General features: G+C 37.2%; 1 protein-coding gene across 6 annotated transcripts in view; it reads left to right on the plus strand.

Annotated features, from left to right (window-relative positions):
- Nucleotides 1–6,607: 6,607 nt before the first annotated feature.
- LOC121426200 (RNA-binding motif, single-stranded-interacting protein 2-like) overlaps nucleotides 6,608–16,093 on the plus strand; it is a 28,508-nt gene continuing 19,022 nt past the window's right edge. For all 6 annotated transcript variants that reach the window (XM_041622407.1, XM_041622406.1, XM_041622409.1 and 3 more), the window contains exons 1-2: nucleotides 6,608–6,699; nucleotides 14,881–15,041. In XM_041622407.1, coding sequence (XP_041478341.1) covers nucleotides 6,691–6,699; nucleotides 14,881–15,041 — 170 coding nt within the window. In that variant the 5' untranslated portion in view covers nucleotides 6,608–6,690. The remainder of the gene's footprint in view (nucleotides 6,700–14,880; nucleotides 15,042–16,093) is intronic.

Consider the following 16,093-nt stretch of genomic DNA (forward strand, 5'->3'; position numbering starts at 1 on the left):
TTTTGTGTGTGTATCCTCATGCTTCCCTATCAAAACATCATGCATGGGACATTCCTCAACTCTTATTCATTTGTAGATTTTTCTTAGTAATGACCACCCCTCCTGAGCATGACTCATACTCATGAACAGTGACATAGTTGTGATAGAGGAAATATATGCATTTGATTATGAAATATTGCATTTAGGGTATCTTTGCTCCACCCCCCCCCCCCCACAAAAAAAAAACCCAAAAGGTTCTTGATCTTGGTGGGACTACAGAAATTTCTGAATTCATTAGCTGTATTTCAATACGGGTTGATATGTGTTGAGAAAAGAAATATGTTAATATATAAGTCTACATATAGCTGTACTTCGACAATTATCGCAGAGTGAAATATCATAATAATTTTTAATGAGAAATGAAAGGTAAACCTAACAAGCTAAGAAATGCATATTGCTCAAGGCTAAAGGTTACTTGCGCTGATCTGCTTTTCTTCGTCTTGAAACTTGAGAATACTTCACAGTTATGTTTCATTTATTTTTACTAATTTGATTGACTAGTAAACCAGACAGTTTCATACCTTACTGTTTCAAATTGAATCAAATTGCTGGGATAACATCATGCGCTAGGGATATACATGTAGGTATCTAGCAGTTCACTGATGTTTCTTTAATCTTGTTAACCATAATAAGCAATTATTAATGAAATAATGTCTGCAACTTCCAGGGGGAAACCCCTTCTATTCCATATTAAAGAAAATCTTCTGTTTCTGTTCAGAGAATTCTTGTTAAAATTGAAATCTATCAAGCCACAATTTAAGGTAATGATATAATGGACGTCCTTTTTTTGTTTATCGCTTCCAGGGAAACTTAACCTTAAGCTATGTAACCAAACTTTTATAAAACTTTATGATAAATTTTATGAATATAGAATTTAATTTGAATAGTAAAAATGAATATAGAATTGATAGAATTTTGTATCATTTTGACTGTCAGTCCTGGTAATTTGATCTTTTTATTACTATAAAAAAAAATCAATGAATGATCTTTACCAAACATATTTTGATAAGTTATAAAATGATATTGTAATTTCTTTTCTCTTTTTTCTTATTTTCTACAGATATGGAAACATTGTATCCACTAAGGCAATACTTGATAAAGAAACTAAGCAATGTAAAGGTAAGTCACTGGTTATTGTTTACTATGACAACCAATGTTGTAAGAGTATGATTTTCATGGTTTGTAGGAAAAAACCACCCTATATCAAATGTTGTTAATATTAATTCTCACTCAAAGACCAAGATTCCCTATTTTTGTTTAATCTGTTACATTTCCTATCTGTTGTATTTAATACCGACGAAGGATATAAACCAAAAAACGCCGTTTTTGTAAGTTTTTACTGGGTTTTCATGATTTTGTGTAACAAATCACAAACCGGTATAACCAATACAAGTAATTTAAAAATGAAAATGAATAAGAAAAATATGAAAAAGCAGCATATTATTTGTTTACATTCGAAAATGTGCAGCTTATCAACAGATAATTAGTGATAAGTATTCCTCATCTCTTATAGTATAGTAAAGGCAAGGATGTAATAAGAGATGGATAAAAATCAGGTGATTCACCTATTATTAGAGATTAACAAAATTCCATCCTCAGAAGGCAGCCTTCTATTGGAGGTCTGGTGAGAAACTACGGACCCCTCAGTAGGTGGTTTCAAACCGCATCGATCACAAGAATCCCTGTTAGATTACGGGAATTTTCGGCTAAAAATACCCATTAATTATTCCTGCATTCACACCGCTCGGAAACATACCCTTCGGGATAAGTTCCTCAAGTTAAGAGTATGGTCTGATAAGCAGGCAAGGCGCGAGATTCAAAACCACTAGCCCAGCAGCCACCCATGGCGCCCGCGCCCAACTACACACTTGGCTAGACGTTCCCGTAAATTGCTTTCACATTGCCAAAATACCTGCGACCTTGGAAAAATCCCTGCGAAAGTTTTCGTAATTTTGCCAAGTACCTACTATTTAGCGGGTATTTTCTTTCGGGGAAATTATGCGTAGTTTTCTTTCATATTACCAAAATACCTGGTATTTTCTGATCGGGGTAAATTTCCCGATCAGAGAATACCTGGAACTGACAAACTTCGAGGCGGTCTGAAACCACCTATTCTAGCATCTCTTTGGGTAAGCATACTTCCAATCACTTTCTCTGGCATCCAGCTGTACCTAGTTGCAAGGAAAGGTATAGGCCTAGGCCCGAAAGTTGAATAACTTACACAAATAGTAAAACGGGTTTGTGCACTGCCAAATCTTAATTCCATCTTTGATGGGTCCGTGGGGTATGATTAAGAATAGGCAAGGATGATTTTTTGCCATTGACCTTTGAGGGCCAACACTTGCAAATCACCAAGCTCTTTCTACTGATGTTGAACATGGTGGAGTTTTGGCTGTCAATTTTGAACAAGGTATCCAGATGGCTGGGGGCATCCTTGTCATTGTTATTATTAAACGAGTCTGTTAGCTTTTACTATTAAATTAATGTAGGCCTACTCAGTGATATTGCTATCTACGGATAAGGATCAGGGTTTGTATTTGATTCAAATATGGACTTATTTAATGAATGAATATCAAAATGACATATTTTTTAATAGACCTTCCCACCAGAACCTCAACTGCACTACAGAGAAAGATTTATTGAAGAATGATTAATAAATAATGTGAAATTCAAAATTTTGGTGACAAACTTGCTATCAGCCAATCAGAGACCATAATTTCAGTACATGTAGCTTTTAATTTGTTTAAAAAGGGGGTCATGACGATTCTGAATGATGCCTCTGGACTACTAAAAATCCCATTTGTAATTAGGATCATACATCCACTATTAACCCTCAAATACAGGAAATAAAGAAAGAATGAAATACATAGAGATTTTTTTCTTCCAGGAATATATAGAGAATGACAAATTATTCAAAATAACCTGAATTACTCAAAGGTAATTCAATGGAAATGAAAACTTTTACTCTCTAATGCATGATCCAAGGCAATTTTAGACCAATATTTCATAAAGAATGAGCCCATCGAACATCCCCTTTTTCAGAGAATTTTCAGACAGGCATGTCTTTGAAAGCATACCTGAATGACAGAATGTTTATGACATAGGAGATGGTTGACCTGCATAAGGTCATATCTCATAAGGTCAAGGCTTATGAGGACATTGACACAGGACTAGGGAGCGGTAAAAAGCCATTAGGTAACGCAGAACTTTATGGATCAAATAGGGTCTGGGCTCAAATTGGGTCTTGGCTGCCCGTGCCCAAATGCAACTCGCTGGATCATTTTCCCCAAAATTGCTTCAAAAACATTTGCTTAGTGTTTGCCAGAAATTGAATTGTTAGTTTTAAATTGGATGAAAATTGCTAACTGGAGATAGGAATTTAGAGCTTGGCCAGTCCCACCCCATTATAGTATTTGCTGTACAGCTCTGGGGACCGTGCAACCAAGTAGTAATTCAATATGGCCAACTGAAATTGAATTTCCTTCTGCGTTCTAAGAATACAAATCGAAAATGGAAATACCTGGGTAAACTATCGTACAAGTTATCCATATCTGATGCAATAAACGGTTGCCATGGGGATTCATTTCGTCTACCAGCTGAGGATGCTGAAAAACAGTGATGTCATCGTGGAGTAATAGAATAGAGTATTCTTTTTCAACTACTTCTAAAGTACCATAAAATGCCATGTTTATGGTATACCAGAATCTTTTAAGTTTCCTGATAATGAAAGTTGTACAGCCCTTTATGTACATGTATGCCCGTTTTGTGAGTATTTCCTTTCCAATAAATTCTTTACATTTTTAAACAGTTCATCCCCTCCCCCCCCCCCCCCCCCCGTTCTTCTCCCCAACCTATGTTTCTTTGTTTTCTCAAGATTTCATATCTCTTCTATTAGAAATTCCAACAAATTATGTTTCTTTACAATTTGACAATTCATCCTCTATAATAGCATGCCTCTATTCAAATATTTCTTTTCTCATTCACTTTTGACCCTATCCCATGGTCACCCTGATCATGTGATCAACAGACATACTTACAAAACAAAAACAAAAAAAAGGTGAGAGAACAGTTAAAATGAGGAACATTAATGGCCCAAACAAGCCGTTTTTATCAGTCCCTCTTTCTGAACATCATCCCCAATTTTGATGTGTACAAATCGGAATTAAAGCCAGCCTAAAAGAAGTTGAAATTAAGTACAATCATGGATGTATTAAGAAGAAAGTGCAGAGCGATATAAAGTGGATGGAGAGAGAGAGCGGGAGCATCTTCATTTAGTTAATGGTGCGACACTGATAGATTCGACAGACGCGCGACTGAGCGAAGAAACAAGAAAACACTCGAGAGAACATGCCATGACATTTGCGAGCAAGAGCCTGCTCTTTTCTTTCTTTTATACTTCCTCGGAAGGCGAGACATTTAACGGAAACGAATGCTCGTAATCAAAATGCCCCTTTAAGTGATAAAATGGAAAGAGAAAGAAAGAAGGAGCAAGAGAGGAGCAGAGAGACGGGGGGGAAGGGGGGGGCAGAGAGATGACGAGATAGACCAGGGCGGGTGTTTCACACAAAATAGGCCTACTGACTGACTAAAAATTGAACTTAAATTCCCAGTTGTAAGTGGCATAAGTGAGTGTAACACATCCCTATTGGTCAGATCTGTCTCTTGGGAAACGCTCCATTGTGTATTCAAAATCAAATGAGATGACGTATCGTTTGTACACTTATGCAAAGTAAATAAAGTGTTCATTGGAGTCTGGAAATGTAGACTAGCAATACTTGCAGGTTTTATGGTTTGTTTTACATGAATAATTGAATGCAAATTTATACAAGTTCAATTGCATTACCTTGTAAATGTTTATAAATCAAACCCCCTTTCTCAATGATGATTATGAGGGTGAATTGCAAATTCTCAAATATGTCATTCATCATGACCTATTTTACTCCCATACCAAGCATTACCCCCCCCCCTCCTTTATTTATTACGTCATTAAAACTTAATTAAACACCTTCAGAGAGGGTAATGACTTGTTTTAATGACAGCTCTCTGTCCGACAATCCTCCATTATTAATTTTCTCATTATGCTACCTGTGTGACGGCACCCAGAGCTGTGAAAATGTTCTTTTTTCCCCGACTTTATCGCTTTGGAGCCAGCCAGGTGTAAATTTATGTTCAAACAAACTAAATGTTTTTTTTTTATTCTGCTCCAAAACATAGGAATTTGATATGGGTGATGGATTTTGCCCCGAAAATGAGCTCCGAGAAGCTAATTTTGGAAAATTAAATTTGAATGAATGTTGGTGTTGTATTTGTGCCGAGGTGTGACGGATGATGTGCAATGCCCTTCAGGGATTGTAGAATTTGGAGAGATTATTGTAAATGAACAGCCAGTGAATGCGATACACGGAGATAATGTTGTTCCAGAGAGGTTCAATGTATGATAGTGAGGTAATATATTTAAGCTGCCATCTCGTATCAGTCCATAGCCAGGGGGAAAAAAGCATATTGTTGTTTGTGGTTGTTATAACAGCATTTCTAATATTTTTTACATGTTTTTAAGAGACTAAAGCAAACTTAATAGACTCCTTTTTGAGAATATATTAGTTTTACTCATGATGGAAGGGAAAATAATGCAACTTATAAGAGCACGAACATCCATTCTGCTGAGTTCTCAAGGCACCATTGTCATCAGTGGAGCGTTGTGGCCCAGTGGATTGGTCTTCTGACTTTGAAACCGAGGGTCGTGGGTTAGAATCCCAGCCATGGCTTAATTTCCTTCGGCGAGAAATTTATCCACATTGTGCTGCACTCAACCCAGGTGAGGTAAATGGGTGCCATGCAGGAATTTATTCCTTGAAATGCCACTGTGCGCTGTAAAAGGCTGCATGGCTAAAGCCAGGGTAATAACATCACATTGAGCACACAGGACGCATTTGGCAGTGGTATGCACTACATAAACATTATTATTACAAGGCATGTTGTTCCCATCAGGTGCCCATAATTACTTTATTTTGGTCAAGTTCATCGCAATGTCTTTGCTCCATCCTCAGTCATATTGGATCTATCTCCAGGAGAGAGACAATCAAATGTATTGCTGTACACATGCGTGACGCGTGACCAAATTATTTCCAAACACCCCCTAAGCAAGTTTTTTTTTGCGGGCTTTACACATTTTGGCCCCTAAACAATTTGTCACCAGAATATGACCCCAGGAAAAATGCTTGGGGAAAACACATACCCTAAACACGCTTGGATAGTCTTTAAAAAAAACTTTGGAAAAAGAAATACCCTAATTACATTTGACCCTGCGATTGACCATTGACCCGTCTTTCAAAACCACCCTTTTTCGTGAAAATCTGTGTTTTTTATACCCTTAACGAGTGCACGTGCAGCCCATGTCCAAAACTGAAAAACACCCCTTTAAACACGTTTATTTGGTCACGCACATGTAAAGCATTATATTTGACTGCCTTCCCCCTGGATCTATCCAATTATTGATATTAATGTGGTTCAAAGAATGCACAAACTACTAATTCTTCAACATTCTTTTCTTTCTTTGTTTCTCGCACAGGTTATGGTTTTGTTGATTTTGATAATGCCCTCTCAGCCCAAAAAGCCGTCAAGGACTTACAAGAAAAGAATATCCTGGCACAAATGGCAAAGGTAAGATTCTATATGGTCTTGAAAGCAAAGAACACTACACCAGTCATTTTACACCGATGTTAAATTTGTGGTGTCATTTCAGCACCCAGTGGTGTCATCGGAATGCCTTTGGCTGTAATTAAACACTGTGTGGTGTTGTGTTCAAACTCAATGGTGTTGGTTAATACCTCATGTGTGGTCCTTCGGGGACACCATCTGGTGTCAGATTTGACACTACACTTTCTAGAGTGTATTACCCAGGTTCGGTCCTGTCTTGGGAAAAAAAATACTTCAATTTTGAGAATTTTGAAATGTAAGAAAGTGTACTTTTTTATACATAATATCAGTTCTTCCATACACTTGTTTTTTGAAAAAAATGGTGAAACATGTATTGAAACAAAAATGAAAAAGCTAACTTTATACCAGATCAGAAGTCGTCATTTTTCATAAAGAAAGTATATGATCACATTCAGAACATATTCAGTTATAGATGATGTCGATTATTAGTGGAAAAAGCAGTCAGATTCTCAGCCTTACAAACAGTACAAATTTAATGCAGTAAAGGTTTCTTGTTCGGCAAGCTATCAATTTCTATCAAAATATTGTTTTCGCTGGCTGCCAGGTATTTATGCAGGCCCTTGTACCCATTCCCGGTCTCCTTTTTTCTGCAACCAACAGGACAAAAGCTGGAAAGTTGGAAGCACTTTCACAATTCCAAACTTCACAAAATTCTATTCTTCACTGACCACTGCCATTATTTTTCATTTTAGAAAATCCATTGGGCATAATATTCATAACACATTTAAAGTGCTTGGTTAGATTTGTTTTTGTTTTTTTTTCAATATTATTAGTACTGCTATTGCTAAATCCTATGTATTGTCTGCATATGTTGGTCAACAAGATTTGGAAGCTTTCATGCAGATCATTCAGTTATGAATTCAAAGAGATGTTATGACTTTTAGCTGTGATTTGAATGGTTTGAAAAAAAATCTCACCATGCTTAGTATAGGTATATGGTAGAAATATATAGTTGGAAACACTACAAGTAAAAATATGTAAATTGTCTATGGATCATTGGCTAAAATCAAGGATCCATCCATATTTTCAAATACTATGCCTTGTGAGGAATGTTTTCGGATATTTATTGGGATCCCTCCCTCACTGGTATCAATGAAATCTGATACCTATACAAGGTGTGATTTGGATCTGGAATTCTTTATTACCTTTTTTCAAGTTTAATGCCCTTTTTGGTGTTTATTACACACCAGAAGGATGCAAAACCCATGTAAGGTGTATAAACAACACCTTTCTAGCTCTTAAGATCACATGCAATATGTCATGCATACCACCTGTTCAGTGTCAGAAGGGTAATAATAATCTGCATTGATGTTTTAGTGTTAACACCTTCCTAAAGCTCATCCAGGGTGTTCTTTAAACTTTTCAGATAATTAGTTTAGATACCGGTATATCTTTTCCTGATGTTACATCAGATTTTGGAATGAAAGGGGTATTTTAAGGGTTCTGGACAATCATTTAAAAAATTGTCAGCTAGTACAGCTTCTATTATTATAGGGCTACCAATATATTCATGTATACATGTTTGCAGTTCATAGGACAGCAACTTTAATCTTTCTATTTATGTATCCTCCTTTGAAAGGGGGGGGGGGTGATAAGCTAGGTATTTTAGATCCGTCATTCTTTTCAAGTAATGGGGATGTATGTTGCTTTGATAAAAGGCCTATATAATATCAGTCTTTTTTTAAGGGATAGAAGCAAATGACCATTAATGTGTACCAATATTACACAACACAAGTTGTCAAGCGAAGCATACATGAACAGGCAGTGGGAGGACTTTATCCAATTATGTTCATATTAAGGGCCGTTGATCAGGATTAGGTAACGTGGTGCGGTTTCGTATGTTGCTTTGTCGCAAGTGTAGTAACTCCTGTTGAAGGTCTGCTCTAAATATAAAGGTGTTTTATTGGCTTCTGTCTCTTTTTATTTCTATTTCTTTGAGAATTGGTTGGCTCCCTGCTGTAGGCCTAATTAAAGAATTCGTCTGTGATCTGTCACTTCTTTCTGACACTTATACTATCTCTTTCACTTTCTCCTCTATTCTCTTTTTCAACTTTTATTGTATTTCATTGTCTCCTACGGTCTGTTTTTTGTGGGTGCTGCCATACCCACCCAAATTTTTAAAAAGGGCATTGCGTCTCTCTTTGATTTTACAGCTTATTTACTTTCACACTTGCATTTTAACCATTTCTTCTGACATGGTTAGAATCTTTCTATCCTTCTTGCACCCCCCCTCCTCATCTTCTTTTACCCTTTATCCCTCTGTCTTTCTCTCTCTCCTATCTATTGACAGTAGGTTATATGCTATCTTTTACCTAACCATTCCCTTTCTTCCTTCAATATTCTCATTATACCATACAAGATCCGTTCCTGTAAGGATTCACTACAAAGCTGTTCCGATCCTTTGACAGTCAAAGACCAGTGCTGTCAAAGACATTCTCTATTTCCTCTATGCACATCTCCATCTTAGAACCCAATATGAAGAAGTTTTGAAGTTCCAGCTCCATGACTCACTCGCAGGGCAAGCTATTTCAACACAACTGGCGAACACCTGTCGGACGTTTCTTCTTGAAAATCGTCGAAAAAACTTGGAATCCTTCCCCTCCACCATCTCCCCGTGGAAAACAAATCCCCGCTGGGCACCTGCGCTCACAGGAGCACTGCGGGTCTCGGGACACAGGCTCATAGACAAACCTGGCCTGCCACCCGCCAGAAACGGCACAGAAGATGCCCCAGGGTTGCCATGGTTACACACGTAAGAGAAAACTTCCTGCTTAGAAAGGAAGTGCAACTCTCCGCCAGGGGTCGCTGACTGAACACTATTCAATTATCATGGAATTCTTCCTCTTGGTGTACATTTCTTTCATCTCGCCTTGTTTTTGTGATTTGCCGATGAAGATCCTTTCATTTTCATCTTCTCCGTGACATCTGTTTGTTTAGTGAGACACCAAAGTTGCCTCCGTCATCAGATCCGTGTTGTTGGCTGGAAATGGGTCATTCAACGAACTGATGCACCGAGTAGGCACTAGTTGATCACATCTTTCCCGGTCTATGGATAAATTGATATGTTTGAAATAGATAGTTTGGGTCAAATCAATAATTCTATTGCCAAGTGATTCACAAAACACATGACATATGCCTATATTATTTGCCTCTCATTGTTGCATAGGCCTATATTGAAAACTTTGCCTTATAGGTTTTTGGAGATCTCTTTTAGTCAACTCATCCATGATTTGGAAAATGAAGAAAGGAAAAGTGTTTAAATACAGTTTAAATACCTGTTTCAATTGGTAGTCCTTTCCAAATCTGTATTGGTGTGGGTATTTTTGTAGTAGGCCTACATGTACCTGTTGGTTATGCAGGACTGAATTTCCGATAAATTTTACTTTAATAAAAGTTCAGAACAAAACAATGACTTTGCATTGAAATTCTTGTTAACATTCTTAAAAAGTAATGTAGAATTTTGTCATCTACATAGATCTTACTTCAACCTTATAGAGTACCGAAGTGTGACGGCATCAATTTTCACTTTTCTCATATCAGCGTTTTTAATATCATATTTTGATAGAATATGATGAACCCCCCCACCCACAACCCAAAGTTGGTGAGAATCGGTCCATGGGGGCCTTAGATAAGACCTCATGAATACATAATTAGCCCCATTGAAGTCAATGTATTATTGGTCGAATTCCTAACGTTTAGAACCTGCCCAATAATACACTGACTTCAATGGGGCTAATTATGTATTCATATCTAAGGCCCCCATGGACCGATTCCCTCCAAATTTGGGTTGTTGGGGGTTTTCATCATGCTCTACCAAAATAAGGTATAAAATCCGCTGAAATGCTAACAAAAAAGTTTACTTTGGTATTCTATAGCTGATGCAAATCACAGTAATTGGCAATCCTATCCAGCACCAGAATATATTCCAATCATTCAATAAAGTCATGCATAACTCTGTGGATAAAAACAGTCCAATGCGACAGCTCCAATGATATTCCCTTTTGCGAAAGACTCTGGGTAAATACCTGAGCGTAATTTCTATTCCCAGGTTCCTTATTTCATTCCTTCCCCTTGTTTCTCTGACCTTTGAACCTGGAAGGGGTAGAATGTGAGTCGAGACAACTTCTCTCCCATCTTATCACAAAAATTCCCTTGAATTAAAAGAACTTTCAGACCTCAAAATAAACAAGAAGTCATTCTTTGCATTCACATCTGTTGTGTAGTTGCGAGCATGAGGTTGCAAGACTTTTGCATTTGCTATCACAAAGAATGCATGATCTTGTTGTCTCATAAACGTCATAATTTTCGTAATGTGCTTTCACAGAGCAAATATCCTGAGACGTCGCAGATATCCTTCAAAGATGTTCATGATTATGAAAATTATAGGCCTTTTTATTGAATATGTAGGTATTTTCTTTCGGGGGATGCATGTGACACTACTACTTGAAAAAAAAAACGTAGCTGGTATTTTCCTGATTGGGAAGGTGTAAAAGCACCTTGTTTCTTTCCCCGTGAGACCTGTGCTGTCTTCACCATAAATTAGCATGAAGACCCCCAAGATTTGCAACCAGGGGGGTTGTTGTCTTATCAAAACTTGGTAATTGAAGTTATTTTAAGCTTCATGTTCGATTGTAATTCCACAAATCACGTCGCTAAAACAGGCAAGTGGGGAAGGGTACAAAGTTTGAGTGAACACTCTGAAATTGTAAGTACTTGATAGAACTGAGAATAATGAAAAAAGATGATGAATATATTCATGATATATTGGAGGGGCGTCATGGTCTAGTGGCTAAGACACCCATCTTTCAATCTGAAGAACGTAGGTTCGATTTACAGCCATGGCGTGTTTTCCTTCAAGAAATTTATCCACACTGTGCTTCACTCGACCCAGGTGAGGCAAATGGGTACCAGCAGGAATTAATCCCTAAGAAAGATTTACACACTGGAATCGGTAGACTAGCTTAGATGGGGTAATATAGGAGGCTGTTCTCACTACGTTCCTAAAACTAGTTTACTGGAAACTAGTTTAACGCGAAGTGAGAACGGTCAAAGCGGTCTTGGAAGCGATCTTCCAAACCAGTTTGGAAAACCACCTCGCGATGTAGTTTTCAAGATCGCTTTGCCTCGTTAAACTGGTTTTAGCGTAAGTGAGGACACAACCGTTCTTTGGGAAGCAATCTTCGCACATTTTGAGCGCGCTACTCCACACGACAGGTGTAGAATGCCTATGCTGCGGTTTCGAATTTCGCGCGAAATGTGTCACCCCACTGAGAGCGTTTCCATAGCAACAAGAGCGCTTTACGTGAAGTGATTTTGAAAACCACTTTCGTGTGATCGAGTGAGAACGCTAGCAAAGCGATCTTCCAAAGTGGTTTCCTGAATCGGTTTCCAGTAAAGTAGTTTTAGGAACGTAGTGAGAACAGCCTCTAGGAGTGCCTTGAGCACCTAACAAGGTGGATATGTGCTCTATACAAATCCTATATTCATTTTATTATGAAAAAAAAAATTGGGAAGGAAGTTATTTGAACCAGAATCATTTTGTTTGCAACAGATTTTTCTTTTTCCACATACTACTCACATTGCCATTTACTACTGAATCTATCTATACTCTGCTCAGTCAATACCAAGAAACTCATTTGAAATGTCATGAATATAAATTTTTTCAGTCTAGGCAATCCCTAGATTCCCAAAGTTGAAATTGGAATCGGTTTGATCCCCTTCTTAAAATTTAATTGGCTGCAATTTACCAACCGAAACAAGCTTTGAACAAAAGCTCATTGTCTTTGTAGAAGTCTGGAGGGAACGAGCTAATTTGAACTTGAATGAATGAAGACAATTGACCCCGGTAAAAACAAAAACTGATTTTCTCTCCTCTTTCGCTTTTTTTTTGTCGATCTCTCTCTCTTTCTCTCTGTGTTTGTCTCTTTCAAAGTTTTTCCCCTCCTGTCCAAACTTTTGAGCAGTAAAGTAGGTCAGGTGATGGGAAGTTTGACAAGGCTTGTTTGAGAAAGAATGGCCTCAAAACGGGAGGTGATCAATCGTGCCATTGGCTATGAAGGAGTGAAACCAGGACTTAATATTAAACTGTTTCTTTTTGGTCCGTGACAGTCTCATTTCAGACCTATTTGGTGTATATTTCCAACTTTTATATTCTCTGTAATTAATTTTTTTTCTCAGCTTCCTAAGTCTTGCTCAAAAAAGTTCATAATATCCCCCCCAAAAAAAAAAAATTGTATAAATGCATGTATGAATGCATTCTTCTTGAAAACATTTCACATGATTGCTGAAGTAGATATATGTTTTCCCTTTTTACAGAATTCAGATTTTCGTTGGGCTTATATTTTCATCAAATTACTCTTTTGTATATACCAAATCAATAGGTCTATGCTGATGGTTTCTAGACTATATTTGTCAGATTAAATGTCCATGCATGGAGTATTTTCTATCTTTGAATCTACGCTACCAGTTTGGGAAACATATTTACTCCAGAATCATCCCAGCTTAAATGCAGATGTTGCAGGAGATGTCAGTAGTTGCTTCGTTGAGTGACGAGATTTAAAGCCCCTCAGGCTTGAGACCAGACTACCTTACGCACACAGTTCTCGCACACCAGCGCCAGAAGAAACAAAGTTTGTTTTTTAATAGGATCCAGATCGGGTCACCTTTCTTGACCGAGATAAGGACCAAGGAATATGGGCTAATGGATTTGGGCCTGATAGATTGGGACTCTTATGAGGTTGGACACTTCATTTTGATGACAAACTGATAGAGAGATCTCAGATAAAAGATGGCCAAATTTGTTGCTAGATATGCTTGGGTTAAGTTGCACTATTTGGCATCAAATTGCAATCTGGTCTCATATTCAGACAGCCACATTTTAATGTATCTATTACCATTCTATCCACTCAAAACCCAAGTATCATTGAAGTGCTACATCATACATTATACAAATTACACCCTTCATCTGAATATTGCCCATTACTCTCTAAGCATCAAAAATACTCATGTTATCTAATATTCATTACATTTATGAATAACTTCATTACAATGGAAGTTCATAAAAGTTTTCAAACAAACTTCTTAAACTGGTCATGACTGGCCACAGATGGCAGCAGAGCTATTTTTGACATGGATAACCAAATAGTGGCTGTGTGTCTGCTAGTGTGCCAGATTTGCAATTGGTGCTTTCACTATACTGTAGTGAATCATGTCTTGACATATGCTGTAATCATATTCATTCTACTTAAAGGTCAAGTCCACCTCAGAAAAATGTTGGTTTGAATCAATAGAGAAAAATCAGACAAGCACAGTGCTGAAAATTTCATCAAAATCGGATGTGAAATAAGAAAGTTATGACATTTCAAAGTTTCGCTTATTTTTAACAAAATAGTTATATGAACGAGCCAGTTACATCCAAATGAGAGAGTCGATGATGTCACTCACTCACTATTTCTTTTGTTTTTTATTGTTTGAATTATACAATATTTAAATTTTTACGAATTTGATGATTAGGACCTCCTTGCCTGAAGCACAAAATGTGAAAATAATGGAATTCCACGTGTTCAGGGAGGAATGAAACTTCATTTCACATGACAATGACGAGAAAATAACAATATTTCATATTTCATATAATAAAATACAAAAGAAATAGTGAGTGAGTGATGTCATCAGTTCCCTCATTTGCATACCGACCGAGATGTGCATATAACTATTTTGTGAAATGAAGCGAAACTTTAAAATGTCATAACTTTCTTATTTTACATCCGATTTTGATGAAATTTTCAGTGTTTTGCTCATTGTATTTTTCTCTTTTTTTTCAAATCAACATTTTGTTGGGGTGGACTTGACCTTTAATAGTAGAGGTATAGTCATTCCACATTCTCATTTACTTTTACATGTGAGTTCAAATCTTACAGCTCACAAAATAATGCTCATCGCATCATTTAGTCGTAAAGGGAGCAAGAGCATAAGTATCGTTGAGAAAGCATACAAAGAAATGCTCATTATTTTGTTAGTAATACAAATTATTCTTCATGTGTTTTCTTTTACATTATTTGAGCATGATCATTATAAAACATGTATAATTTTCTCCATTTTGCCCTCTTTTTTATCATCCAAATACAGCAACAAGAGCAAGACCCAACTAATTTGTATATATCTAATCTGCCTCATAATATCGACGAGAAAGCATTAGAAGGAATGCTCGCACCCATCGGTCACGTAATCAGTACTAGGATATTGAGAGATACCACGATGCACGAAAGTCGGGGCGTCGGCTTTGCAAGGTGAGTTGATGACCACGCCCTTCTGGTCCATTGGAACAAATTTGCTTTACAAATTTGAATAGCATTTTTGGTCATAAGAGAAAAGCTCTCAACAAAATTAATGTACAGTCCTATGTAAAAAAAAATATGCTATACAAAAGACTTCATGCATAGCAGTCTTTCAAAAATGTGGAGCAAATTGCTGATGCGATACCAGGAAAATGATTCTCTGTAGTCCCATACATGGTGGTTCGTGTATGGTCTTCCCTGTCGGCCTCATCGATGAATTGTCCATTGGTAATTGAGTATATGTGGCAGGTTTGTAGATATCAAATGGCCACACCCTCTTGCATTGCTACTTCCATTGAATCCCACGTTTATCTTCCTGTCAATTTCATAATATTTCCGAATTACTGCTATGTAGACACTTAGCCTATATGACACATTGTGTTGGTAGAGTCATCAAATCTCATTCGATAAATAAATCAATCAATTTATTATAATTGATGGGAGGAATGTTGTTCTTTGAAGACGTGAAATATCTGCACCTTTCGTTAGCCACGCCCATTCCCACTCGTTTAATCCTGACAACCAAACCCAATTATACCTAAGATAAGAATGATTCCCTCTTATATTCACTTATTATCCTATTATTCTCTTTGCTCTTAATTTGTATGATTGTATCTTTCCTCATCTTCAAATTAAAAGGCCATCGCCTTTTTAAGGGTTCTCTTCAAATTCTAAGAACAAGTTTGTTAAATTTCTAGCATGTTATAAATGGCAAATGAATGCATACGAGACAGGGGGCAGTGTCAATAATCATATTGCTAGCTTGAAAAGAGAGCACCAAAGATATTCAGCGGAGCATTTCAGCTGGCAAAAAAAAACTGTTGACTGGCCAAGCACGGAAGCCAAGGGATGCCTATGCACATCCCAAACGCTTGATGCATGCAATCCAGTTTGGTTTATTGGATGCTTTCAACTGTGATAAGTTTGGTGGCTTGCTACGCTTTAATTCCTTGAATTAACAGACTGCTCCAATTGATGTGTTTGCTCTGTTTTTCTTCGGAGAT

This window comes from Lytechinus variegatus, chromosome 13 (genome assembly GCF_018143015.1).
Source record: "Lytechinus variegatus isolate NC3 chromosome 13, Lvar_3.0, whole genome shotgun sequence".
NCBI classification, from domain to species: Eukaryota; Metazoa; Echinodermata; class Echinoidea; order Temnopleuroida; family Toxopneustidae; genus Lytechinus; species Lytechinus variegatus.